At 37.4% G+C, this 27705-nt stretch overlaps 2 protein-coding genes across 5 annotated transcripts in view; both read right to left on the bottom strand.

The window, feature by feature from the left end:
* Nucleotides 1–10742, bottom strand: part of LOC105038491 (probable gamma-secretase subunit PEN-2) — a 31542-nt gene extending 20800 nt beyond the window's left edge. Inside the window, exon 1 of the mRNA XM_010914309.4 lies at nucleotides 10338–10742. Within this exon, the coding sequence (XP_010912611.1) occupies nucleotides 10338–10659 (322 nt within the window). The 5' untranslated portion in view covers nucleotides 10660–10742. The remainder of the gene's footprint in view (nucleotides 1–10337) is intronic.
* Nucleotides 10743–14031: 3289 nt separating this feature from the next.
* Nucleotides 14032–27040, bottom strand: LOC105038492 (NAD(P)H-quinone oxidoreductase subunit O, chloroplastic). 4 transcript variants are annotated; one of them, XM_073259502.1, is made up of 8 exons: nucleotides 26642–27040; nucleotides 25560–25615; nucleotides 24904–24969; nucleotides 24640–24681; nucleotides 15872–15931; nucleotides 15129–15417; nucleotides 14460–14566; nucleotides 14032–14286 (listed from the first exon to the last, which is right to left on the bottom strand). In XM_073259502.1, exons 1-6 carry the CDS (start codon nucleotides 27012–27014, stop codon nucleotides 15307–15309), a joined length of 708 nt encoding a protein of 235 aa, XP_073115603.1. In that variant the 5' UTR covers nucleotides 27015–27040; the 3' UTR covers nucleotides 14032–14286; nucleotides 14460–14566; nucleotides 15129–15306. The 4 variants fall into 4 exon arrangements, with proteins under 4 accessions (XP_073115603.1, XP_073115607.1, XP_010912612.2 ...); XM_073259506.1 differs by lacking the exon at nucleotides 24640–24681; XM_010914310.4 differs by lacking the exon at nucleotides 15129–15417.
* Nucleotides 27041–27705: the final 665 nt, after the last annotated feature.

Here is a 27705-nt window from a genome sequence, read left to right on the forward strand (position 1 = left end):
CAGTGTGATTGATGAAAAAAAAAATTTATTTGAAATCACTATTAGACTTGAGCTGATCGAATCTATCATATAACTGATGATGAAGTTTGATAATTTATTCATGACATGCCATCTAGTCGGAACTCATGATAGAGAGACTTTATCATACTTTAACTACACCTAAAAATTCTATTTCGGTTCTGCTAGGTTGCCACTACATATTGCTAAATGTCACTGATGGATTGTGAGAGCTCAATAGGATCGTTTTGAATCAATGATCCTTGTCGAGTTAGAGTGAAATTATTATGACCTACTGAAAAGAGTTTTAGTGATATCTATAATAAAAATCATGGTATGTCTCATTACCGAATAGAATTGAACCTATGAGATCACACATAAAGGGAGAAGATGTGGATTGGTTAATAATTGGACTTATGAAGTACCAATTTATATGGATTTAAAAAAATTCTATTGGATTTATGTTAACCTTGCTAGCATCTAGGTGAACCCAATTTCTCTTGTAGTTGGTTTGTTTATATGATAAGCATTAACTAATTCCTACACTTAATTTGAACCTAATTGAATATGATTCAATGGCCTCCAATGCTTGAATACTTAGTTTATGGCTTGGATTAAATCAAGAAAGAATTTTTTAATTTTATTCATTAAGAACCCTTGAAGTAAATTTATGAAATCATGTAAACTGATTTGAGACTTTTTATTGGATCCCATATAATGGGACGCCTAGCATTAGGTGTGAGCATGGGTGAGTTTTGAATGGCGCCCCATTTATTTGGTCTAAATATATTTAAGCTAGGACTTCTAATATGATTAGGAGGAGGAATTCTAATTTGATTAGGACACCCTTATGTTGTCTATATAAAGAATCCTAGCCTTACTTCTCTCAAAATCTCACTTCCTCCCTTACCACCACCCTTACTGTGTCCATCGCCTCCCCTCCTCTCTCTCTAGCCCACGCCCTCTCTCTCTAGACATCCCCTTGTTGGAGCTAGAAGAGAGGTGGGCGGCGTCTCTCTTTGGTGTCAATTAGTTGGCGCCAAGTTGTTGTTAGGTGGTTTCTTCTTCCTCTCAAGTTGTTGGGAGTTAGTTACAACCACTTCTTAATTGTTCTTCTTGATTAGTTGAGGGGTCAAAAAAGATTCTTGACTTCTTCAAGAATCAAGAAAGAAAGATTAAAAAGGGTTCAAGGGTTGATCCCTATCCAAACTTGGTTCAAGCCTATTCAGGCTTTGAGTTCAAATGAGTTGTATCAAAAGGAGCTTATCTAGATCAGTCCTGTGGATATGCATAGAGGCAGGACGCTGGTGCTGCTGATTCAGAACCTACTCAACACTAGATTCAGGGATTGAATTGGATGCAACTCCAGTTACAGATTTGAAGCAAAAGAAAAGCAATTTAGGTATGTGAATTGATTACAGGCTTTCATTTATTTATCCTAAAATCAGTTTATATTAATTTCAGCATATGAATTAGATACATAGATGCTTTCATATGATGAATGCATGCTTAGATTAAAAATATTTTAATCTAATTTCTTCACTGCATTTTGGATTTAGAAAAGTTTTAAAATCTACATGCACTAGCACCTGTAGAAAATCCAACAGTGGTATCAAAGCCACATGTTCATATATATAAAAGTTGCATGAAAGTTTTGAAAATTATTTTCAAAATTCTGATTTTAGTTTATACATAAGATGTATATGTTTATGTTCAGATCTAAAAAATATTTTAGATCTGAATTTTATTCATATATGCGATATATGAAAGCATGCATAGGTTAGAAATTAAATTTCTGCGATCTGAATTTTTCGTTTATGCGATATATGATGGTATGTTTAGATCTAAAATTAATTTTTGAAAAATCTGAAATTTTTCATGTATATGATATATGATTGCAGGCATGTTTTGAAGTATTTCAAAAATCAAAAACTTACTTTTTATGCAATGAATTTAGATCTGAAATTTATTTTCAATGATCTGAAATTAGTGTGTGCATGAATTGTTGGACATGGGTAGTTTTGCATTAGGTCAATGAATTGCATCTTAAGTTAAAATTGGATCATATTGGGTTGAAATCGATGTAGCTATTGATCAAACTGAGTCAAGTGTTGATTTGGGTTAGATCAATTGAGCTTATGATCCTACAAGTGTTGTAAATTGAATTGATTAAATCCCATATGTAGAATCAAGTCAATCTAAAGACCTAATCCGGCTTTATGGATTGAATCCGATTCATCTAAGCTGACTAATTGAAACCAATAAGCCAGTGTCTAAGACAAGTCTCGATCGGTGGTTTTTAATTGGGAGGCTACTCATCTAGATAATTTTGTCTATGGTGAGTTAATGGCATACCCTCCCATCGGTCTCACTTACCTAACCGATTAGATGATTGGATTCATTAGTTGCTAAAACATTTTTGTTTAGCCCATGCCAATTAGATCGGTCATATGATGCTTGATTAGATGAGATCTAACCTAAACCCCTCTAATTAATATTAAGCCTCATGGTCTTCCACCATTATAGAAGTGTGGGCGTGGTACTGGCATTGACTGTTTTCGGCTGGTTGCAGTAGTTCAGTTGCATCGGGAACACGCAACTACTCTACTAGCAAAGAGTTGCTCCAAGATGAAGATGGGGTTGGGCCCAATATGTGTTATCTGAGAGACTCAATGACGGCTTCACACCTGCTTGTAAACGGTGGATCAAGCTTAACTAAGAAATAGAACAATATGTGTTATCTAAGCTCTCATGACTTAGAGACCAAGTCGCTGCAATATGCTTAAAGAAGCATTTGGATAAAGAGTTGCCTACGCATCGGTGTGCTTGTCACCAATAACTGTTAAGCGAGGTGCAAGGCATCAGTGGGACCGCAGCACCCACTAAAAACTTTGCATTGGTCACATCGAGTTTTTGCTTTCCACTCAGGGAGTGTCAGAATCCAAAAAAAATAATGGGAGTCTATTTGCATCTAAAAGTCTCTAGAGCAAATATAAATTTTAAGTATAAATATCTAACTAGAATCTCTACTCTCATAGATAAATAATATCGGCCTCTAATCCACTAACCCGCATCCTTAAAACCAACTGATTGACCGGTACAAATTATAAGGCCTAGCTCAGAAACCTCAGAATAGTCCTGACATCCGAAAAGATTGGATATGTACTCGACCAAAATGCCCCAGCCTTACCAGCCCGTCCTACGACAGAGCAAAAAGCTGCTTTGGACAAGTAGACTGATGATGACCTTAAGGTGAAGTGCTATGTTCTGGCTTCCATGTCAAATGAGTTGCAGAGCCAGCATGAGCACATACCCACTGTCCGTACCATGATCACTCACCTGCAAGAGTTGTACGGTGAGCAGAGCTGAACTGTGCGCTTCGAATTGTCCAAGCGGTTGTTCAATATGAAGATGCGCGACGGACAGTCAGTCTACGATTATTGTATGACAATGATCAAGGACCTAGAGAAACTTGAGAAGCTCGAGCTTAATATGTAGAGGGAATTAAAGATCAATTTGATGCTCCAATCCCTGATCAGTTCATTTGGGTAGTTTATCATAAACTACCATATGAACAAATTGGACTGCAACTTACCTAAATTGGTCAATATGCTGGTCACTGCTGAGGGTACCTTGAAAAGTTCAAAGGGCTCTATTTTTGCAATTGAGCGGGTACCTTCCAAGAGAAAGTCTCAAAGAAAAAAAAAGAATAAGCCTGCAAAGAAGCAGAAGAAGAAGAGCAAGCCTAAAAAGGACACTCCAAAGAAAGCTGTGGAGAAAGAAAAGTATTTCTACTGCAACTCCAATGGCCACTGGAGGAGAAACTGTCCGTCTTATCTGGAGAGCCTGAAGATAAAAAAGGTGATCAACCTTCTGAAGGTATGCTCATAATAGAATCTAACCTAACGATTTTTTCTACTTCTAGTTGGGTATTGGACTCTGATTCGAGTGTACATATATATACTTTAATGCAGGGTCTACTAGGAAGTAAGAGATTGAGAAAAGATGACATAATCCTTCGGGTCGACAATGGAGCAAAAATTACTGCAGAAACTGTTGGAACCTATCCTTTTCGATTACCGTCAGACTTTAGATTAGATTTAAAAGACTATTATTTTATTCTTGTAGCTAGCCGAAATTTGATTTCGGTATCTGTACTAGCACAAGATGGATTTATTTTTTAATTTAATAAAAAATTTTGTTCCATTTATTTATGAAATAAATTTGTTGCATCTGATCTTTTGATTGACAATCTTTATCACTTGCATGTTGATGCTAATGTGAGCTTAAATGAGCAAGTAGTGAGTGCCGTAGGCCAAAAGAGATCTAGAAATGAGTTTAACCATAAGTACTTATGGCACCATAGACTTGGTCATATTGGAGAGGACAGGATAAACAGATTGAAAAAGGATGGGATCCTTGACTTAGTTAAATCTGAGTTGATTCTGACCTGTGAATCCTGTTTTCGAGAAAAAATAGCTAGGTTACCTTTTGTGGGACAAAAAAAAGAGCCACTGAGTTACTACTCTTGGTACATACTGATATGTGTGGCCCATTTGATGTGCAGATCAGGGGTGGTTATAGCTACTTCATTACCTTTACTGATGATCTATCACGGTATGGGTACGTGTTTCTTATGAAACACAAGTCTGAAGTCTTTGAAAGGTTCAGAAAATTCAGAAAAGAGGTAGAAAAGCAAATACGTAAATCCATCAAAGTCCTATGATCCAATCGAGGAGGAGAATACCTTAGTGCTGAATTTCTGGAATATCTTAAGGAGAATGGCATAGTCTTTCAATGGACTCCTCCCAGCATGCCTCAATTCAACGGGATATCCGAAAGGAGAAATAGGATTCTATTGGATATGGTCCGATCCATGATGAGCTTTACTCATTTATCCATATATCTTTGAGGACCTGTTTTACTTACCGCGATACATATTTTAAATAGAATTCCTTCTAAGTCTGTTTCTACCATACCATATGAGATATGACAAGGTAAAAAGCCGAGTCTGAGTTACCTTAAGACTTAGGGATGTCCAGCCTATGTTAAAAAACAGAAAGCTCATAAGTTAGAGAATAAATCAGTTATAGCTCGATTTATAGGATATCCTAAGGAATCTATTGGGTACTTTACTTTCCACATTGCCACAATATGATTGTAAGTTGCAATGTCACATTTCTAGAAAAATAATTTATCCAGGACAGTGATAGTGGGAGGTTAATTGAGCTTGACGAGAATGTCTCTGAAGAGCGACGAGCTATAGATCCCCAAGAACCTGTCAATGATAAGCCAATAGTTAATGTTCCACTTTCACCTCGTGGATCAAGTAGAATCTCTCATCCTCCTGAAAGATACATGGATATATTGAAAGAAGATGTAGAAAAAACATTCCTTGTGGGAGATGGGGATCATGATGATGATCCTAGTACTTTTGACGAGATGATGTCTGACATCGATTCCGAAAAATAGTTAGATGTAATGAAGTCAGAAATTGACTCAATGCACTCAAACCAGGTATGGTCCTTAGTGGATCCACCGGAAGAAATTATTCCTATTGGGTGTAAATGAATCTATAAAAAAAAATAAGTGCTGATGGTAAGATAGAGACATATAAGACAAGGCTGGTGGCGAAGGGTTATAGTCAGCACGAAGGCATTGACTATCATGACACTTTTTCATCTGTAGCCATGCTGAAATTTATCCGTATATTGCTTGCTGTTGCAGCTTACTATGATTATAAAATCTGACAGATGAATGTGAAAACTATTTTCTTGAATAGATATCTTGAGAAAAATACCTATAAGGAGCAACCTCTGGGTTTCACGTCGGGTGATAGTGATCACCGAGTCTGCAAGCTGCAGAGGTCCATCTATGGACTAAAGTAGGCTTCTCGAAGCTGGAATCTTCGTTTCAATGATGCGATCAAATCGTTTGATTTCATCAAAAATAAAGAAAAATAAAAGGGTCAGTGAGAGCGCATTTATCTTCCTCGTACTGTACATCGATGACATCCTCTTTATTAAAAATGATATTCTCATGCTGACTTCGGTCAAGACTTGATTGTTTAAGAAATTCTTCATGAAAGACCTTGAGGAAGCATCCTATATCCTTGGGATAAAGGTCTATAAAGATAAATCTAGAAAGATGCTTGGCCTGTCACAAAAGCTGCACTAGAAAAAATACTGAAGCGGTTCAACATGAAAAACTCCAAAAGAGATTTGCTATCCCTTAGATATGGTATTCGACTCTCCAAGATGATGTGTCCTAATACTTCTGAAGAGATCGAGCGCATGAATAGGATATCTTATGCTTCGGTGATTGAGAGCCTCATGTACGTCATGCTATATACTCAACCTGATATTGCCCTTGCTGTGAGTGTCACAAACATGTATCAGTCGAATCCAGATGAGGAGCACTAGATAGCTGTGAAGAACATCGTTAAGTACTAACGAAGGACTAAAAATTTATTCTTGATCTTTAGAGGAGCACCTGAATTACGGATTGAGGGTTATACAAATTCGGACTTCATATCAAATTCTGATGATAGAAAAACTACATCGGGATATGTGTTCGTATGCAATGATGGTGCAATCAACTGAAAGTGCTCCAAGCAAAGCATCATCGCAGATTCGATCGCAGAGGCCGAGTATATCGCCGCTTCAAATACTGCAAAAGAAGACTTTTGATTCAAAAAGTTTGCCGTGGAACTTGGTGTAATGACATCGGATGTCATACCACTATACTGCGATAACAATGGAGCCATAGCACTTGCTAAAGAAGCTCGATCTCATCGAAAATTAAAGCATATTGAACGATGATTTCATATCATACGCGACTACCTTGAGAAGCCATATGTCGAGGTGCAAAGAGTAGACTCCGTGGATAACATGGCAGACCTACTGACAAAGCAATTGAGCCAGCCCAAAATGGAAGCCCACCTTGAGAAGATGGGGCTTAGATTAATGACCAATTGGCTTTAGTTTAAGTGAGAGATTGTTAGATATATGTCCTAAAAGTCAATTGTTGGCTGACATATTTTTGTTCTATGATATATATTTGTACTTAAACTATTAATTTAATCAATAAAAGATAAGTTTTTATTTTTCATTCAAGTATTATATGTTCTTGAATCGTCTTTGAAATTGATGTTACGATATATATTCTCAAATATTGAGGATTAGAGATATATATGATCGATTTCTAAATTACTCCCATAGAATAGTCATGAAAACGATGATTCATCTAGATAAATCGGTGCACGGTTCACTTTCTTCGAGATAGATGAGTCTCTAGTCTACAGTGTAAAGACACTGAGCAAAAAATGCGAATAATTGTTAAAGAACAACTTGTACTGAGCATGACCATACGAGAGATCATATGGATTTCTATTCGATCGTTAGTGATTATCTCGATACTATAGTTGTATGACTGATCCTTTGACTTGTGGTATCACAGTTGCTCACAGTAAGACTACTGTAGTTTGACTACACATAAATATTAATTCGATCATGAATTTTTGTAATGGATGTTGACTTCAGTTGGTTGAGCTGTGCGAGCAATGTGTGCATTTATATGAGATCTATCGATCTTAATAGAGAGTAGTCCTATAAGATTTGAGAAGGTAAATCCATAAGTCTATGGCAATAGCAGTGTGATTGATGGAAAAGAGTTTTCATTTGGAATCACTATTGGACTTGAACTGATCGGATCTATCGTATGATTGATGATGAGGTTTGACGATTTATTTATGACCTACCATCTAGTCGGAACTCACGATAGAGGGACTGTATCATACTTTAACTACATCTAGAGGTTCTATTTCGGTTCTACTGGATTGCCACTACATATTGCTAGATGTCACTGGTAGATTGTGAAAGCTCAATAGGATCGTTTTGGATCAACAATCCTTGTTGAGTTAGAGTGAAATTGTTCTGACCCACTGAAAAGAGTTTCAGTGATACCTATGATAGAGATCATGATATGTCCCACTACCAGACAGAATTGAACTTATGGGATCATATATAAAAGGAGAAGATCTGGATTGGTTAATAATTGGACTTATGAAGTACCAATTTACATGGATTTAAAAAATTTCTATTGGGTTCATATTAACCTTGCTAGCACCTAGGTGAATCCAATTTCTCTTGTAGTTGATTTGTTTATATGATAAACATTAACCAATTCTTACACTTGATTTGAACCTAATTGAATATAATTCAATGGTCTCCAATACTTGAACGCTTAATTTATGGCTTAGATTAAATCAAGAAAGAGTTTTTTTATTTTATTCATTAAGAACCCTTGAAGTGAATTTATGAAACCATGTGGGTTGATTTGAGACTTTTATTGGGTCCCATATGATGAGACGCCTAGCATTGGGTGTGAGTATGGATGAGTTTTAGGTGGCGCCCCATTTATTTGATCCAAATATATTTAAGCTAGGACTTCTAATATGATTAGGAGGAGGGATCCTAATTTGATTAGGACATCTATATGTTGTCTATATAAAGGATCCTAGCCTTCTCTCAAAATCTCACTTCCTCCCTTGCCACCATCCTTACTGTGTCCATCACCTCCCCTCCTCTTTCTCTCTCTAGCCCATGCCCTCTCTCTCTAGACGTCCCCATGTTGGAGCTAAAAAAGAGATGGGCAGCATCTTTCTTTGGTGTCGATTAGTTGGCGCCAAGTTCTTAGGTGGTTTCTTCTTCCTCTCAAGTTGTTGGGAGTTAGTTACAACTACTTCTTGATTGTTATTCTTCTTAATTAGTTGAGGGATCAAGAAAGATTCTTGGCTTCTTCAATAATCAAGAAAGAAAGATCAAAAAAGATTCAAGGGTTGATCCCTATCCAGGCTTGGTTCAAACCTATTCAGGTTTTGAGTTTAAGTGAATTGTATCAAGAAAAGCTTATTTAGATTGATCCTATGGAAACCCGTAGAGACAGGATGCTTGTGCTGCTGATTCAGAACCTACTCAATCCTAGATCCAAAGATTGAATTGGATTCAACCCCAATTACATTTTTGAAGCAAAAGAAAAGCAATTTAGGTATGTGAATTGATTACAGACTTTCATTTATTTATTTTAAAATTAGTTTATATTAATTTCAGCATATAAACTAGATTCATAGGTGCTTTCATATAATGAATGCATGCTTAGATTAAAAGTATTTTAATCTGATTTTTTCGTTGCATTTTGGATTTAGAAAAGTTTTGAAATCCACATGCACTAGCACCTATAGAAAATCCAACATCAAATTCCCAACATCTTGAGAATATACAAAATCATCTGTTAATTTCTAAGATAAATCATGAACACATAAAATATGATTGAAAATAAAAATATTTTTTAATAATAATACATATTTTATAAATATAAAATTAGATCTTTAAATTATAAAATGTGTCCGTCAACAATTGACTTCCAGGACACATATCTAACAAGATGGTATTACAGCAAGGCACAATGTGTGTCGTAGCCGTATCAGTCATATGGGCCTCTCGTTAGAGGATACCAGCGTTGAGTAGGACCCAAGCAATGGGTGGGTCCTCCTTCTGGAGTAGGAGCTAATCCATGATGAATATGTCAGGAGGTTGGGTAGGGAAATTGTCATCGCCCCTCATCAACTAATAAAAGCAGCGCCACGTAGGTTTATCAACCTTGGCCAGTCCTCCACCCATCAGCCTAAGCTTTTGGGCTGTGAGTCCATGACACATCGCTGAGTCTAATCCAATTCCAATTCAAAGCTATATCTACTGCCACAAGAACAGTCTAAGATCATCCTGAACTACCATCATCCATGCCATCTTTCCGTGCATGTGGTTTGATTAATTAAACTCTTTATGATCAACCCTAATTCTACTAATCCCCTTCCCCATCAAGTTTTGGTGTAGCCCTTTCTTACCACCTACCAAATCATTTCAACCTTCTCTCATCATCAGTCCCTACTTTCATTTTGATAACCACGAATGCACTTGTCAAGTTTAACCATTTCTTTGAAACAAAATTTTCATTCATCTCAATATTTTTTCAGCAAAATATTGTAAAAATAACCAGAAAAAAAATGATATACCAAGCAAAAGTATCTCACAGACCGAAAAACACAATTCGTTGGTGGAAATAAGCATCTCAAGCTCAAGTTCATATTTTTTCTCCTTTTTTGGATAGATAAGCAGAAACCATGATATGAACTCATTTTTCTAAATTGATCCCATTTCAAAGAGATACGAAGAAGAAAGGGAATCAATTCACATTTTGCGTCGAATCTAACCCGGATGGAGGTAAAGAAATGAGAACACAAACAGAATAAACCCAAAAAGGGAGAAAGATAGCTTGCTTACAAGGGCGAATGCGAGAGAAGGAAGACGGAGATGAGGAGGGGCGGCTTCGGAGGACGGGCCAGAAATAGAAGCAGTTGACAGCCCAGAGGAGGGGAAGGAGGGCGAAGCCCCACAGGAAGAATCTACGGGCGTAGGCGACCGATTCCTCCTCCGAGAGGCCCAGGGGACCGTCCACCGTTGGCCATTGCTGCGAGCTGCGGTCACTATCCCCACCTCCACCTCCTCCACCGCCGCTTCCGGCAGCGTCGCGGCGGAGGATGAGACCCGATCCCCCGAGGTGGCGCCGCTCCTCGTCCTCCTCGTGCTCTCCTTGCCCCTCCATTAATGCCTTGATCGATCTCTCTCTCTCTCTATTGAGCCGTTTGGTCTTCTCTGCCCTCGTTCCCACGTTTGGTCTTTTCTGACTTGTCTGAACGGGGAAACGTAACGCATTGGTTTTAGCATGAACGGTAAGGTTTTGATGCGTGATTGTCGGACGGCCTACGTATTTTCTGTTTATTTTATTTTTTATTTTTACAATGGCCGTAAGATAAAAGATTAGGAACAGGTCTACTGCTAACATGGGTTATGAAAAGAAACACAAATATAATCAATATTATACATATTTCTTATATATATAAAAAAAATCATGTTCTTTGCACAACTCAAAATCTTATGGTGATGAAGCAAAAAAATTGCTAACTTTATTCATAATAAAGCAACAATAGTTATAATTACAGGACTAGACAATCGTATAGTCGGTAACTAGAAGTGGAAACGGATCGGATATGAATCGGATCGATCGATATCCATACCCATTTTATATCCATCTCGAGTTGGATTGGGCCAGGTCGAATATACCTGAATCGATCTTATTTCACCTTCTCCATTTCTCATCTCCGCCATCACCCCACACCACACGCTGCCTCATCCCCAAACCCTATAAAATATCATGCTTCCACCAAGATTAAGCTCTCAAAACCTCAAGGGACCAACTCACACCACCACAACTCATATAGAATCCCATATGCTCAAGAAAAAATCCCAATCGAAATCTAAGATCCCTTCAATCTCCCTCAAGTTAGTCAGATGGTCTCTTTTCGGACAGATCTTCGAAAAAGAGAATGAAATGAAAAGAAGCAAAAAGGAAAAAAAGAAACATTAACCGGTGTGGGAAAAGGCCGTATCTTTTACTTTTTTCAATCTTTTCTTCATTTCGATTGATTTTTTTTATGTTTTTCCTGATGTTTCCTCTATTTTTTTTGATCCTCGGAAGTCTCAATCGAGTTGGAGGCTTAGAGCGACCAAATAGGGAGTTTAGATGATAATTAGGATTTTATCGAAACCCTAGCTGTCGAACCGCCGCTGGTAGGGGCAGCGGGTAGTGAGAAGCCACCGAGCCACCACTAAGGGTGGAGGAGAGAGGGAAGGCCTTGAATGTCGAGGGCTCGACAGAGATAAGAGAGAGCAAGGAAAGGGGAGCAATGGACCAACTGTGGTAGTGGGGTGAGAGGGAAGGCTTCAGGGCAGCAAGGTCGTCGACTGTCAGAGGCTTAGCGGAGGTCATAAAAGGTGGAGAGAGAGTGGAGGCGGACTAACAATAGCAGACTGGCAGTGAGCAGATCCGATGGCAGTGGGGACTCGAGGAGAAAAGGGAATAACAGTGAGAGACAAAAGAAATAAGGGTAAGAGGTATGTGTGTATATATATATATAGGGTTGGGTTGGATTGGGACGGGATGGGGTATATCATTATCCATATCTAACCTAAATTCAATTCAGATATTTTTTATAAAACCCATACCAGCCCTAGAATTTAATCAAATCGGGTCACGTCGGGTATCCGATGAGTTGCATCAAGTTGCCACCTCAGTTTTTAAACATTTGGCTTGTCTCTATATGTTTATAGCTAGAGTAATGGCATAAAAATTAACATATCCATGACACTAGCTAGTATAGTTAGTAAAGTTATTGAGAGTTTCTGTCAATGACCTGGATTCGAGTCCACCACAATTGTCTTGCAAGGGGATTTGAATACCAGTATATCTTGAATTAACAAATCAGCATCTACTTTTCACCCCTCATCTTCTCTGGAAGCATTCTTCACGCAGCACAAACCTTCTAGCAAATTGAGGTGTTTCAGCCAACCAGTCACCATACTTTGATCTACGACTACGTTGTCGAGCTCATGTGCTTCATCAATGCTGATATTCTCGGTCTTCTTTCATAGATGGGAATGGTATTCCTTTCCACTATCTACAAAAAAGAAAAAAAAAAAAGGTCATTTTTGGCTGTTACGCAGGTTGAATGGTAATGAGTTGAAGATTCGTTCATAATGCATATCTGTATGCATAGGAATGTAACGAGCAAGTTAATACATTTGTTAATATAGAGCAACTTTTTTTTTCATAAAGTGAATGAATCACAAGGTGGTTCTTTAGGTGTTCTATTTTTTTTTTTTTTCTTTTTTTTTTTTTTTGATGAACAAAAGCCCCAACTAACCACCAGAGTACACCAGAGAAACGCAGGCTGGTTCTACCGGCCAGTGAGAAAAGAATTTTTCGTTGATGGAAAGAAACCAACTCATCCAAGTGTATCCTAAAAGTCGCATGCCAGCACTCCATGACCGACTTGGCTTCTACCTTGTTAAGCCAACTCTCTTCATCATAGAAGTCTACTCCATAGATGATTACATGTATTCAATACAGGCACATTTGGTTAGAGAGAGTTGGACTCTGATATAGAAATGGAAATGGAAGAGTTTCATTCTCATTTTGATTCTAAAAGAAAATAAAAATACCTCCATCCCCACAAATTAAATCCCTGCTCTTCTTTAGCATTCAAATTCTGTTTCAATTCCAATTTCAATTTTAATTATGAACCAAATGTATCAAGGGATATAGATATTCCGATTCTCATTCCAATCTATTGCAATTTTAATTCTAATTCCGACTTCAATCACGAACTGCACCCCTAATTTATGTGATTGTCGTTAAGAAAGGAGCATATGGTGAGAAGGCCTCGCCTCATAAAATACTGAAATGTTTGACAACAAAACAGAAAGACGATGCATGTGCATGGCCAGAGCACATGAGATTGGAATTGGTGAACACATTCCACATTACCGCAAAAAAGACGGTATTAGATATTGCTATTTTCCTTTTGATTTTCTCTCTCCATGGCAATGCATATAAGCTCAAAGTGAAATAATAGAAAACTACACATCAGGAGTGCAAACTCTGTCTGATGTTCTGCATCATGATGGTACTGCTAGAACGTATCATCACTTTGGCATAGTTCAATGTTCTTAATCCAATTGTTTCCTGCTTATAGTTCATTGTATCTCTTCACAATAAATTGAATTTTTGTGAATAGGATAAGCTTTAGCTCCTCATATGTAAATTTTAATATCAAAATCATGTATATCAAATTGAATGATGTTCCATGGTTTTGGTCTCCAAAGGAACTATAAGATACATGTGAAAGAAACATAAAAAGAGAGGCCGCAGAGGACAATGATCAAACACTTAGCATTTTACCAACCAAGCCCATAAACCTCCAGAAGAATTCTTTCTCAGGCAAAGAGATTTTAATTCATCTATTATCACATTACAATAAATCATACAACAAATTGATATATCTACTAAGATGTAGATATGGTCTAGCTTGAAAGCAATACTGGTTAAGCGTCGCACCTGACAATGATACAATATATATAGATATCAAGATTCAAGTGCTATCACATTCAAATTTTAAACAAAGAGCATTTTTTTTTCACAGGGAGAATGTCCGATATTTTACCACAAGGCAGCCAATGCCCTGTGTTCCAGCAACTAATGACAATCAAAATCACAAACCTTGACCTAGCTCGCTACATAATTCAGCTAGACAAGAAAAACAGTGAAGAATGCCCATGCAGGCAGCTTGCATCAACAACCAATATGAATCCTCAACAAAAATGTTGCAATGCCCTGCACATCCAGAACAAAATGCACCCAAGAAGGGTGATGAATTAACAATGGGCATGAAAGTATTCGCATCAGTATTCAAACAAATAAGAAATACAGTAAGCAAAATTGGCTGCAACATGAACAAGCTAGGAAGTAACAATGCATATTATTGAACACTTGGAAGTTGGACTTACTCCTTGTGAGCTGTGAGAGTAAGGAGAGCAAAGAGCACCATTTGACATTGCCCAAGACTAAAGTAGGGATTCCAAGGTCATATTCTCTCATAGTTAAGCTTTTCCGACTGCCAATGAACAGAAAAAAATATAAAAAGTGAGTAAACCAGAAATTAGCACTCACTTTTGCTTCTGCTTGATACATTCATGGAAATAAACTCAAATGTATGTTCCTGTCTGCATACTAGTTTTCCGTAACTTGAAAAGAAAACATCTAAAGGTGCATTATATATACGTACAAGCAAAAATGCAAATAATTGGTAAAACAGGACATTGAGATCTTTAATTTGTAAACGACTAACTGACAAACATATGTTAATTAAAGAGATCACCTCTAAGCCACAACTGAAAGAATTTTTTAAAAATATTATCCCTAACCATTTAACAGGAATTTTACAACTAAAATACTTACTTTTACTGACTGATTAATTAATTAGATAACTTGGCTTTTTACCATTAACTATCCTCTTAATGCCAGGTTTCCATTATTGCATAAAACCCTTTCATGTAAATCAATGCAGAACAGAATATTCTACTAAAAAGCTACATGGTCATCTTAAAATCATGAAAGATACAAATCCCTTTCAAGAACAAAGCTAAAGGACAGCTATGTGTAACAGCTCCCATTACCTCTGTCAAGGCTGTTCAAACCTCTCACTGAGCACAAGACAGGACTAAATTAGCTGAGCATAAAGACATCCTAATAGCAGCCACATGCTGACCAGACTTCTGAGGCAGCATGTAAAGTGACAACTCACTTCATCCCTCTCCATCTCCTATACCCCATCTCAACCCTTCTCTTCTCCCATCATCTTCCTTGATTCAACAGATTGCAAAATAGGAGCACATTTGGAAGAGGTTGTGAAGGAGGTGATTGGAGCAGCTGAAAAGGGAAATTCTCAAGGGATTCTGTTGGCTTCTGAAAAAGAAAAGGAAACCTTAATTCAGTGATTGGATAGAAACAATCGTCTAATGTTTCCCATTTATTACCCAAAACTTTTTCTATTTGAGCTAGGTATTGGAGTCAGGACTTCAGATCTTACAGAGGAAATATGGGAGAAGAGCAATATTAACTAATCAAGCTCTAGATTACACCCTATATAACAGGTTGACCTGGTGGACAGGAACCTTCTAAAATGGTAGCAGGAGGTTGCCACCAGATATCTTTGATTTTACACAGTACTATCAGCTGCCTTCATGAATCTGTTGGTTCCTTTAAACAGTCAATAGAGTATCACATATATTCACCATAGGCAGAAAAAATAACAAATGTTTAACTAGAGCCATCATCAAAGGAACGTGCATAACAGCTCAAGCTGGATGATACAAAATCATAGTTATGCTGTGAAAAATTTTCAGGATGGTAGTCATACCTTGATAAGCATATTAGTAGGCAGCCATGCTGGTGGGGTCGGTATCCCAACCCAAGCAACCTGTCATGTAAAAAATGGGAAGCATGAACAAAATGCATGCCTATCTTATTTTGCCTTAAGCTGGCAGAATTTACATAATAGAAACTTGTGCAACAGTCAGCACTACTTCCAAACAAAATAACTTACGATGGACTCTACCAATTAGAAAAAATCACATAACAACAATAGAGGAAATTTAGGTAAACAAGCAGCAGAAATATAAGATGTAAAGGCAAGAATGCAACAACAATTGGACAATAATTATTTGCTAATCTTTCCTATTTACTTGTCATCAAACTGTTCCTTAAGAAGTGAACCTTTTAAATGATATATTGATCCTTAAGACTTTGTGCTCCAAAGAAACACCTTTGTTGATCCATTCTTGGATCCTGCAACTTCCAAACTCTTACTGACACTGCAGCACCATAATTTAGCAAGCATTTCAGATTTTTAAGTTCATCACCTCAACTTTGATGTCAAGTCTGTAGATCATCCAAAGGTGCCATAAAATATCACTGGATACACACATATATATACACATGTATATAAATATATATTAGAATACAATAAGTGAAAGTGCTTCAGATGGAGTGGTAGCAATAGCTAATGGTAGAAGTAAGTAAAAGATCTTAATGCAACCCATGGAGTGTAATCAGAGCAAGAATAACTTTCTAAAGCAGGTGCAACACCTGCGGCAAAATAAAAGTTATTACAGCTAAGTTCCCCCTAACCGTTTGAACTGGCAATCAATCAAAATCTCTTATGATGGACACATACCAAGTATCCACTAGATCAACAAACAACTCTAAACTCCACCACTGCCACTTTATTGGCTCTTGTTCAAACAACCAACCAGACCTAGCTTTATCCACCAAACCAGTACCTTCTCATAAACTGCCATGGACACCCACCACAGGTTTAAACCAACACACTTGGTAAACAAACTGACACATTAACATCTGATTTTCCAAAAAAATATTAGCATTTCTAGTTTTGGGAATCGCTGTTTTTAGAAGTTAAGCAGGTCAGTGGAGCCCATCTAGGGCAATAAAGGTGCATAGCCCCCTTATTGAGAGGGGGTCCATTAAATGTTAGTCACTCTATGAATTTAGAGAAGGGTGCCAAACCATTACCTTAAAATGGATAGACATAATTGCCTTATGAGCCACTTCTATAACTAGTCAATGACCCAACCACTCAGCAAACTCAACCAGACTCGATAATAGATGTAGATAAGCCCCCAGCTGCATGGTCCATAGGTCCACTTGGTGTGGGTTTAAATTCAATTTCAGCTTCATAATTCATGATTTGTTATTTAAAAAAATTGAGGCTCACCTGGCAATGATACAAGAATTTTTTCAATAGTTTATGTTGGAAGATGAGTGAATATCATAATGAGTTGTCAAGATTATGACTGCTATGGTAAGTATGACCTCAAGGATTTCAAGATCAAATATCATGGTTATTATGGTCAGAATATCATGGCAATTGTGGTCGTAAATATCATAGCTATTATGGTAGTGATTATTATAGATTTCAGGATCAAATTTACCCAATTGTTAAACACAATTGTTTAGCTTCCATATGTGTGTGGATACAATTATAAAGCTACCATAGTAGCTATTCTATTTTAGTCTATTTAAAGAGCTATATTCATGAGAAAAAAAATTATCTTTTATGATTCTTTTTTCATATGGTATCAGAGCCAGCCAACCCTAACCGTGCTCCACCATAGCCACCAGCCATTCTAAAAAATGCCCAGCCACCGCCAGCTGGGTTAGAACATCACCAGCCGCCATCGACCAGGGTTAGAAAACCCTCTGCTACCCCTGTTCAGACCTGCTACAGGTCCTACCGCCACCGACAAGCCCTAAAAGAGGCTCTCTTGCCACCGGCCAGCCGCTGTCCAGCCTCTATCGATTCCTGTTCTGCTACTGATCATCTCTGATCTGTTTTTTCTGTTACAATTAGATCTCGGTTCAGCAATATTGTTTGATCTAAGATGGTGAAGACAGCGATGATGGGATCAATCGGAGACAAAGGAGACTCCTCATTTGGAGCCACAATAGAGAGGAGTAATATTGTTACCGGCACACCTCCCGGGACAAATTATTCCACTGGATCTCTCTTCCACTTAGAATTCACACAAATCTGAAAGGTATAAATTACTTGGAATGGTCACAATCGATCAAGTTGGCCGTGAAAGGTCGAGCCAAGTTTGGATATCTGACAGGTAGTGTAAAAGAGTCCGTTGGAACTAATCCCAATTTTCAGACTTGGATGACGGAGAATGCAGTGGTTATGGTATGGCTCTTCAATTCCATGGAGCCAACCATTGCAAAGACCTATCTATTTCTCTCAACAGCGAAAGAAATCTGGGATGCTGTTAAGGAGACATTCTGATCGAAAAAATTATTCCCAAATCTTCGAGTTGAAGTCCAAGCTATAGCGATCGACATAGAGAGATCGAAATATTACCACCTACTATAATGAGATGGTAATACTGTGGCAGAAGTTGGATCTATATCGTACAGTTGAGTTAAAGGATCCTAAGGAATGTGCAAGGCACAAAAAGAATGAAAATGCTGATAGGATGTATATGTTCTTGCTGGTGTGAACTAAAAATTTGATGAGGCAAAGGAGAGAATCTTGAGTCGGAAGCCACTGCCCTCTATTAGGGAAGTGTTCTTTAAGATCCGACTAGAAGAAAGTCGAAAGAAGGTTATGCTTCATTCATCCTCGTCTCGTGTTACTCTTGGAGCTGAAAATTCAGCCCTTGCAACCCGAAAATCAGAGGCAGAAGGAGAAAAAAAAGCGGCCATGGTGTGACCATTGCAGGAAGCCAGGGCATACTCGGGAGGCTTACTAGCACCTTCACGACAAGCTTCCTAACCAGAAGAAGAAGCCCAATGGGAGAGCTCTTCAAACCACCACTGATAATACTCAGGAGCAATTGATCGAATCTGACTTAGCCAACTTCACGAAGGAACAACTAGAGCAACTGAATCGGTTGTTTAAATTTTCACAATTCTCCACCACTCCATGTTCTCTAGCCCACCAAAGTAACTCAATTGTGTCATTCAATACCTCTTTTGATTTTCAAAATCTTTGGATTATTGATTCTGGAACAACAGATCATATGACTAGTTGCTCTTAGTTGTTTTCATCTTATAGTCCCTGTGCAAGCAATAAAAAAATCAAGGTTGCTAATGGATCTTTTTCGACAATTATCGAGAAGGGTTCGGTCATGATCTCACCTATACTGACCCTCCATAATATCCTTCATGTTCTCAAATTATCCTGTAATTTATTGTCCATCAATACACTTATCTATGATCTGAATTGTCGTGCTAATTTTTACCATTCTCACTGTGAATTTCAAGATCTGGCAACGGAGAGGAAGTTTGGTATTGCTAGAGAAAGAGGACTTTATTTCCTTGAAGATGGATCACGATCTGGTAGACTTGTTCAGGGTACCTGTTTAGAGTCTGTTTCTCTTTCTACTGATCATGAAATAATATGGTGGCACTATAGATTAGGCCATCCGAGTTTTCATTATTTAAAACATTTGTATCCAAATTTATTTTTGAATAAAGATCCATCTTCATTTAAATGTGAAATTTGTACTTTGGCAAAATTATATAGGACTATTTTTCCCTCACAACCGTATAGACCAACAGAACCTTTTTCATTAATTCACAGTGACATCTGGGGACCCTCAAGGATTCCTACAGTTTCAGAAAAAAAATGATTTGTGTCTTTCATTGATGACCATACTAGAATTAGTTGGGTGTACCTATTATAAAAAAAATTGAAGTTGCTAAAATTTTTAAAAATTTTTACCCTATGGTTCATACCCAATTTAACAAAAAAATTCAGATTTTTCAGAGTGACAATGGCAAGAAATTTTTTAATTCTACTTTAGGATAATTTTTATTAGAAAAGGATATTGTTCATCAAAATTTTTGTACTAATACCCCACAACAAAATGGGATTGCGGAAAAAAAAATAGACACCTTTTGAAAATTGCTAGAGCCCTTCTTTTTGTAACTAATGTTCCTAACTATCTTTGGGGTGAAGCAATTCCTACAGCCACGCATCTCATTAATCGCATACCCTCAAAGATTTTGAATTTTAGAACTCCCTTGCATGTTTTCACAAAAAAATTTTCTACCTCTCGAATACCCTCTGGTCTGCCTGTTCGACTGTTTGGTTTCACGGTTTATGTCCATAATTATGACTAAAATCGTGGGAAACTTGACCCGAGGGCCAATATGTATTTGTGGGATATGCACCTACCCAAAAAGGGTATCAGTGCTATGACCCCATTTCAAAATTTTTTTTTGTAACAATGGATGTCTCTTTTTTTTAACAAACTCCATATTTTAACTCTCATCTTCCGAGGGAGAGAGAAAAAGATGTGAGAAATTCTGAAATATTTGAAAATAAATTTATTTTTTTTTGTTCCTCATCATGTGAATGTCCCTATACTTGCATCCAAGAATAAAATTGTTGCTGAAAATGAAAATCCAAACCAGCAAAATGATGCTGAAAGTAAAAATTTTGCAACAAACATTGATAAAAATCCTTCAAATATTTTAAATAATGAAGAACTTGAAGGTTCACTTGTGATCCCACCACATATTCATGATCAGAATGAAAGAAAAGTAAACATAGACAGGCACTTTGAAAAAATCTACTCTAGAAAGGATGTTCTTCAAGGAAAGGAGTCCGAGGCTTCTCTTCATAGTCATGAGTCTGAATTGAAGCTGGACCGAGATTCTTTAAGTAATTCTAATTCCAATTCCAATTCTCCAATTGTATCCAATGAATTAAATCTTCCCATTGCTGTTTGTAAGGGTATTAGAATATGTACTAAATACCCAATATCCAAATATGTGTCCTATACTAATCTATCACCATCTTTTTCAGCTTTTTCCTCTCATCTTTTCTCTTGTAGAGATTCTAACTACTGTGCAGGATGCTCTACGAATTTTAGAGTGGAGGAAAGCCGTGTTAGAAAAGATACGGGCACTTGAGAAGAACAGGACTTGGGAAGTAGGAGATCTTCCTAGAGAGAAGAAGACAGGGATTGTAAGTGGTTGTTCATTGTTAAACACAAATTTGATGGCTTTCTTGAAAGATACAAGGTGAGATTAATGGCAAAGGGGTTTACACAAATCCATGGTATTGACTATATGGAGACCTTTGCATCTGTGGCCAAACTAAACATTGTTTGGGTATTATTCTCATTAGCTGTTAATCTCGATTGGCCATTACAGCAACTGGATATTAAAAATGCATTCTTGAATGGAGATTGGGAAGAGGAAGTCTATATGGCTGCACCTTTTGGCTTTGCTATAGAGTTTGGATCCTGAGTTTGTAGGCTCAAGAAGCCTTTATATGGTCTTAACCAATCCTCAAGGGTCTGGTTCGACAAATTTACTAAATCGTGAAGAATCAGGGATATTGCCAAGCACAATCAGACCATACTATGTTCTATAAGCATGAAAAGAGCAAGAAGATTATTGTTCTCATTGTGTATGTAGATGATATCATCCTAACCGGTGATGATATTGCTGAGATAGAACGATTGATGAGTGGCTAGGCTAAGGAGTTTGAAATCAAAGATTTAGGGTCGGTCAAATATTTTCTTAGAATAGAAGTTGCTTGCTCTCAAAAGGGATTAGTTGTGAATCAGAGGAAGTACATTCTTGATCTCCTCAAAAAAACTAGAATGAGTGGGTGTAGACCTGCAGATACTCTCATTGACTCTAATGTCAAATTGGACGACAGTGAAAAAGACGAGATGGTTGACACTTCAAGATATCAGAGACTAGTGGGAAAGCTGATTTACTTATCTCACATAAGATCTGACATTACATTTGCGATGAGTAGAGTAAGTCAATTTATGCATTCTTTCCAGAAAGCACATCTTGATGCAGTTTATAGGATCTTGTGATACTTGAAGAGTTTCTCTAAGAAGGGTTTGTTTTTCCAAAAATATTTTCAGAGGAACATAGAGGCTTTACGGATATTGATTAAGCAGGTTCTTCAACCGATCAAAAATCCACAATCGGCTACTGTACTTATGTTTGGGGGATCTGGTTACTTGGAGTAAGAAGTAGAATGTTGTATCTAAGAGCGGTGCTGAAGCTGAATATAGAGCCATGGCAAATGGTGTTTGTGAGTTACTTTGGATGCAGCGAATTCTAGGTGAATTACAACTTTTCATAAATTTTTCTATAAAGTTGTACTACGATAATAAAGCTGCAATCAGTATTGCCCATAATCCAGTTCAGCATGACCGCACCAAACATATAGAGGTTGACCGGCATTTTATCAAGAAGAAGCTTGAAACCGGAGTTATTTGCATGCTGTTTATTCCCACTTCGCAACAAGCGGCCAACTTACTTACCAAAGGACTGTCCTCTCATCTTTTCAATTTTTTCATTGACAAATTGAGCTTACTTGACATCTATGCACCAACTTGAAGGGAAGTGTTGAAAGATGAGTGAATATCATAATGAGTTATCAAAATTATGACTACTATGGTAAGTATGACCTCAAGGATTCCAAGATCAGATATCATAGCTATTATGGTCAGAATATCATGGCTATTATGGTCAGAATATCAAGACTATTATGGTAGTGATTATTATAGATTCCAAGGTCAAATTTACCCTATTGTTAGACATAATTGTTTAGCTTCCATATGTTTGTGGGTATAATTATAAAGCTACCATAGTAGCTATTCCATTTTACTCTATATAAAGAGCTGTATTCATGAGAAATAAAATTAATATCTTTTACGGCTCTTTTTCCACAGTTCAAATCATTCATTTTCAAATATTATTTGATTTTTAGAAAGTTTGTCAAATGGTCTGGACTCTGAATCCATCACATGTACAAGAAAACATGAAAAATTCAGAATTTCAAGGAGACGATAAGAGGAGATTACCAATTTAGTATTTAATTTAAAGAAACCTCCATTTAGAAATTTTTCACTCATCTTTTTATATTAGACCGAACTGCATGTGAACTGATTACTTTCATATGAATTCACAATTCAGCAGATCGAGCAACTTAGAACGTAACCATGCATATAAACTATGACAAATCGGAGCCTCATGTACACACTATGAGAGACTTACCCCAATCTTTTGCTCTCTAGAATGATGTCCCACTAGCCATGAGATATCAAAACATTGACGTCCTCTTAACCATCCCATGTGTCTCCCAAAAAAACCTCTTCATGAAGAATTTCATTCTTTCAAACAAAATCCACCCCCGAACTATCTTGATGCCACCTAGCCTTTTCTATTATGTGGATCTTCTAAAACACCCCCTCACAAAAAAAAGAAAAAAAATGTAAGAAACACCAGAAAGATAAGCATATCCAACCAATCCTCAATCTTTAATTTCTGCACCCTAAAAGACACAGATTACTTACCAGAAAGGCCCAATGCTAGTGAAACTGCCAGCCTAATAAATCTCCTCACCTTAAAAATAGATCAGACCTCATTTAGTTGACCTCATTTTCATCTATGTTTTCCTTTTCTTTAGTTTATAACATATCAATTCAACAATTACCCAATGCAAAAACCCATTTTCACCATAGCATAGCTTACTCTTCACACACTAAAAAATCCCGCCATAACTGATATCTCCACATCTTCATCCATAGTCTCCACCTCTCTGACATACCAGAGATTTCTATCCTTCCCACACATTGCTTCTCACAACTCCAATTTGCCATTTCCAGAGAAAGATTCTTAAAGAATCAAAATCACTTCAACCTACACTAAAGTATCAAAGTGCATTGCCCCCCACCCCCAACTACCCTTCAATCCAACCCACCATAATTTTGATCCCCAGCATCACCTCTACCAAAACAAGGCCCCCACTTCACCAATCATCTCCATCAATTCCTTTTCTGATCATGTCAAAAGACTACAACAAGGGAAGACTTCATATTAGTCTGCCCATTATATTTATGACTTCCTATGTCCATCATCCTACTCAACCTGTCAGCACTTTTTGCCAATCATGACAATACAGAACCAGCATAATATCTACTCTGTAGCTCACCTCTGCTTTATCATTGTAGGAGTCTGATGTGCCCCCATGGTTGCATATGCTACTCTCATCTTAGGAGCATTCAAAATATGTAAACAAATTGTGTTTAAAGAAATTCTAACATGCATGAAAACTTATTTTCCAAGACAGCATGCAGCTTGGTTCTTCATAGGATGTTGGGCATATATCATGCACTGAGAAATCAAATTTTGGTCAGTGGATCTGTCACTATTTAATCTGTAATAAATCATATGATAGTGTGTGACAGAAGCAAAGCAGGTTGTAAATGTACAGTCTAGGAATTGTAACTGTTTTGCATGCTTATGCATAGCTAGATGATGCAGTGATAGATCAATGAATACCAGTTAAGATCCAAAATCCAACGCTCCCCACCCTCCCCACAGCCCCGGAGAACACACACACACACATAAAAAAAACAAGAGAAGAAAAAGGATTTTTATTGCCCCATTTTCTCCAAAAAGGAAAGAAATAGATACTGTACATCTACAACAACTGAAAATAATATGCTAATTTTTGCCCAAAGGTGATAATCCAACAATAACTATGCTTTTGAGGAACATATAGTCTTAAATCACTTGATGATGGTAATGAAATAACCAGAAACAAAGAAAAGAAGACAAGTTACTTACAAGAGCATGCTCCCCAGTTTCAAAAATTCGTAGGTCCAAGACCTAAGAGATCAAGCAACAAAGATAGAAGATAGAGGACAAATGATACAAAGAAAAGTAATTAAAAAAGATAGAAAAAGGACACTGCAAGAAAGTCAAGAAAGAGTGAGGATTGATAGATTTTAAATTTGGTAAATGCACACATACAGATTATGGAAACAAAATACAAGTGGAACAAATAAAGTTTTCAAACCAATTCAATAGGTGAAACAGATTGGAGATTACCTCACCACGGTCTTCATATATGTAGTCCAACCCTTTATAGTGAGGTGGATGGCCAACAGATAAATACTGAAACAGATCAACACATGTACTCAGCATATGCACAGAAAAATGAAAACAGAAAATGTGAAGTTGCTCATTGCATGTGATGTTAATTACATCAAACAAAGTTTATAGGTAGAGTTCATGTGTGCCATTAGAATGGTTTATGGAGCTCATTGGTATGTCATCAAATAACATGTAATATTTTACGAAAAGTTAACAAAGTTCAGACCACGTAATGCAGCTTTACTGCATTCTGAAATTAAACAGGACATGACATGAGCATGTACTCAAAATTTTATGTGAATAAGATAGAAACAGACTGATATTTTAGACCTTCTGTTAATCAAGAAAAAAAGTGTCAAAAGAGGCAGGTAAGATGTATAAGGCCAAGACCAGCTGAAGATCATAGCTCTCAGTAACAGAACTCATTCGTCAATTAAATTTAGAGAGATTAAACTACTTAATTGGCCAACAAGCACCGATCATTGTTTGCATATCCTATAATTCAGCTCAGTATGCTAGAAAACAAATACCAAGGAAATAAGTGGACAAACTCAAGCAATGGGATTGACAGAAAATGTGCGGGGGAGGGAGGGAGGGAGAGAGAAGCTTACATTGATGCTATTTAGGTACTTCTCTTTGTCCACACGTACAATTTGCCCTTTCTTCACTGGAAAGAGCAACAAGAACAAACATATTACATTTCTTTTCTGAAAGAGACATCAGATAATAGGGATATAGATACAGTTTTCTGCATGAGGCATTTCGTAACTACAACACAAACATAGCCAAAAAGCTTTATCTGGAATATCTGAGCTCAGCTTTATCAATCTCTTAGCCATTCATTTCAACCAAGGGCTACATGATCAACCAAAATGCAAACTTTCCGCTCATCCAATAACAAAAACAACAGAAACATAAAGAATTAATGATCACCTTCAGCACCAATTTTGTATCACCCAGAGTCCCACAACATAACAACAAGAGATCAATTAATCAAAATATACTCATGAACAGTGAGTTATATATCAAAATTATTTTTTTCCTCCTTAAAATCTAAAATTGGAATAAATAAATCCAAAAATCAAAATACTCTCAAGCCCATTGAAAAAAATTCAAAGTTAAGAAATATGCTATGTTTCCAATTCATCAGTTTTGAGCATGGAAATCTTATGGAATAACAGCGGATGCATGGAATTCTTCACCATTGTGAAAAGCAAGCTTGCAATAATCCTCATGCATACAAAAATTATTAGAAACACTAATATAAGCTAAAGCAAGCTTGTAATAATCCTATCGCATACAACAAATTATTCGAAACACTAATAAGCTACTCCCAAGATTACTATTCAGCAAAAGGCGAAAAAAGATCACCTTTTTATGATAAATAAGTAAGGTAGGGTCGACAAAGAAAGAGAATGGGAATTTTGTGGCGTGACACGAGGTGCAAAAAAAGGTTCTAATAGTCCTTGCACATACAAGATATAATTAGAAACACTAGTATAAGCTACTCCCAAGATTAGTGCTCATGCAAAAGAGAAAAAAAAATCATCTTTTTACGATGAATAAGTAATGTAATATCTATAAAGAAAAACGCATCAATCCAATGGACAAGCTAGCCATGATTCCAACAATAGGGCTGGTCAAGATTCAAGATTTCGTCGAGAGAGACGAGCGGGAAGAAGGCTGAGCTTACTTGAGTACTCGGGCTTCTTTGGCCTGGGAGGGGAGGCGGGGGAAGGCGGCGCTCCGGTGGGAGTCTGGACAAGCTTCTCCTTCTCCGGCTCAGCGGAACTCGCGGCCTTGATCCATGGGGTGGTTCGAGTCGGGGGCTTTCTCACCAGGGTTATAGGGGCGAGGGTAAAGACGCCAGTGGAGGAATGGGAGAAGAGAGACCTGGAAGACGAGAGGAAAGACGCCATGGAAGCCATGGTCGAACGCGGCGAGGGCCCGAGAGCGCGGCGCCCACATCGAGGGGATTTGAGGTTTATTTTCCGCCATCGGTTTCCCTTTCGTTCGCTCGTTCGAGTTTCTCCAGATAAGACACAGAGCGCGAACACTCGCCCCATCGCAGCGTGCGGTCTAATAACCAGGATTGAGGAGACTTTGCCACGTACACCCATTACAATATTTTTTTTCTTTTTATTATTTAATTTACATAAAATTATGTTATGCTAGAATTGGACTTTCTTTTTTTTAATTTCATAGTATTAGGAGCTGAAGGGGTAGGTAACCTACTCCTATTATCTATAGGTCTGAATTAATTTCAGTTGACTGAGGTTTGGTTTCTAGTTTGTTTTCCTTTTCCCTGTCCTGCACCTGAACTTGGCATATTTTTCATTTCTTGTGTCTTCCTTGAAGGGCAAACTGATCACATAAATGACCACCATCAAATTACAAGTCAGTATTTTGTGGGAAAGTACTTCAGATTTAGGAGGTATGTATAAAAATTTCATTACTAGATTTGGTTTCAGCATGCCTGCCGTCAACATGCGACTGTCTGACTCTGATCGATAGAAGTATTGGTTGCGGGCTCTCTTACACATGAACAGCATGGATCAAAGCAAAATTGCAGAAGTAACCACTGGCTTCATTTATGCAATGTATTGTTGTTGTCTCAAATGTTAAAAGCTTGCTGCAAAATTAAACTTTTTCTTTTTTTTTATACAAACACGTGGTCATACCATTCTAATGCGAGAATAGCCCAAAAAGTTAAAATATAAAATATCTTTCAAAATCCGAAGATAGATGTCATCTTGG

This window comes from Elaeis guineensis, chromosome 1 (assembly GCF_000442705.2).
Source record: "Elaeis guineensis isolate ETL-2024a chromosome 1, EG11, whole genome shotgun sequence".
In the NCBI taxonomy this organism is placed as follows: Eukaryota; Viridiplantae; Streptophyta; class Magnoliopsida; order Arecales; family Arecaceae; genus Elaeis; species Elaeis guineensis.

Bases quoted from the DNA above. Each gene is read 5' to 3' on its own strand.
- LOC105038492 (XM_073259502.1), bottom strand. From the start codon at position 27,014: ATGGGGCGAGTGTTCGCGCTCTGTGTCTTATCTGGAGAAACTCGAACG. The intron at 25,616-26,641 runs GTAAGCTCAGCC...TGCTCTTTCCAG, and splicing joins AAAGAAGCCCGAGTACTCAA to TGAAGAAAGGGCAAATTGTA. The intron at 15,932-24,639 runs GTAAGTAACTTG...TTTACATGACAG, and splicing joins AAACTGGGGAGCATGCTCTT to GTTGCTTGGGTTGGGATACC.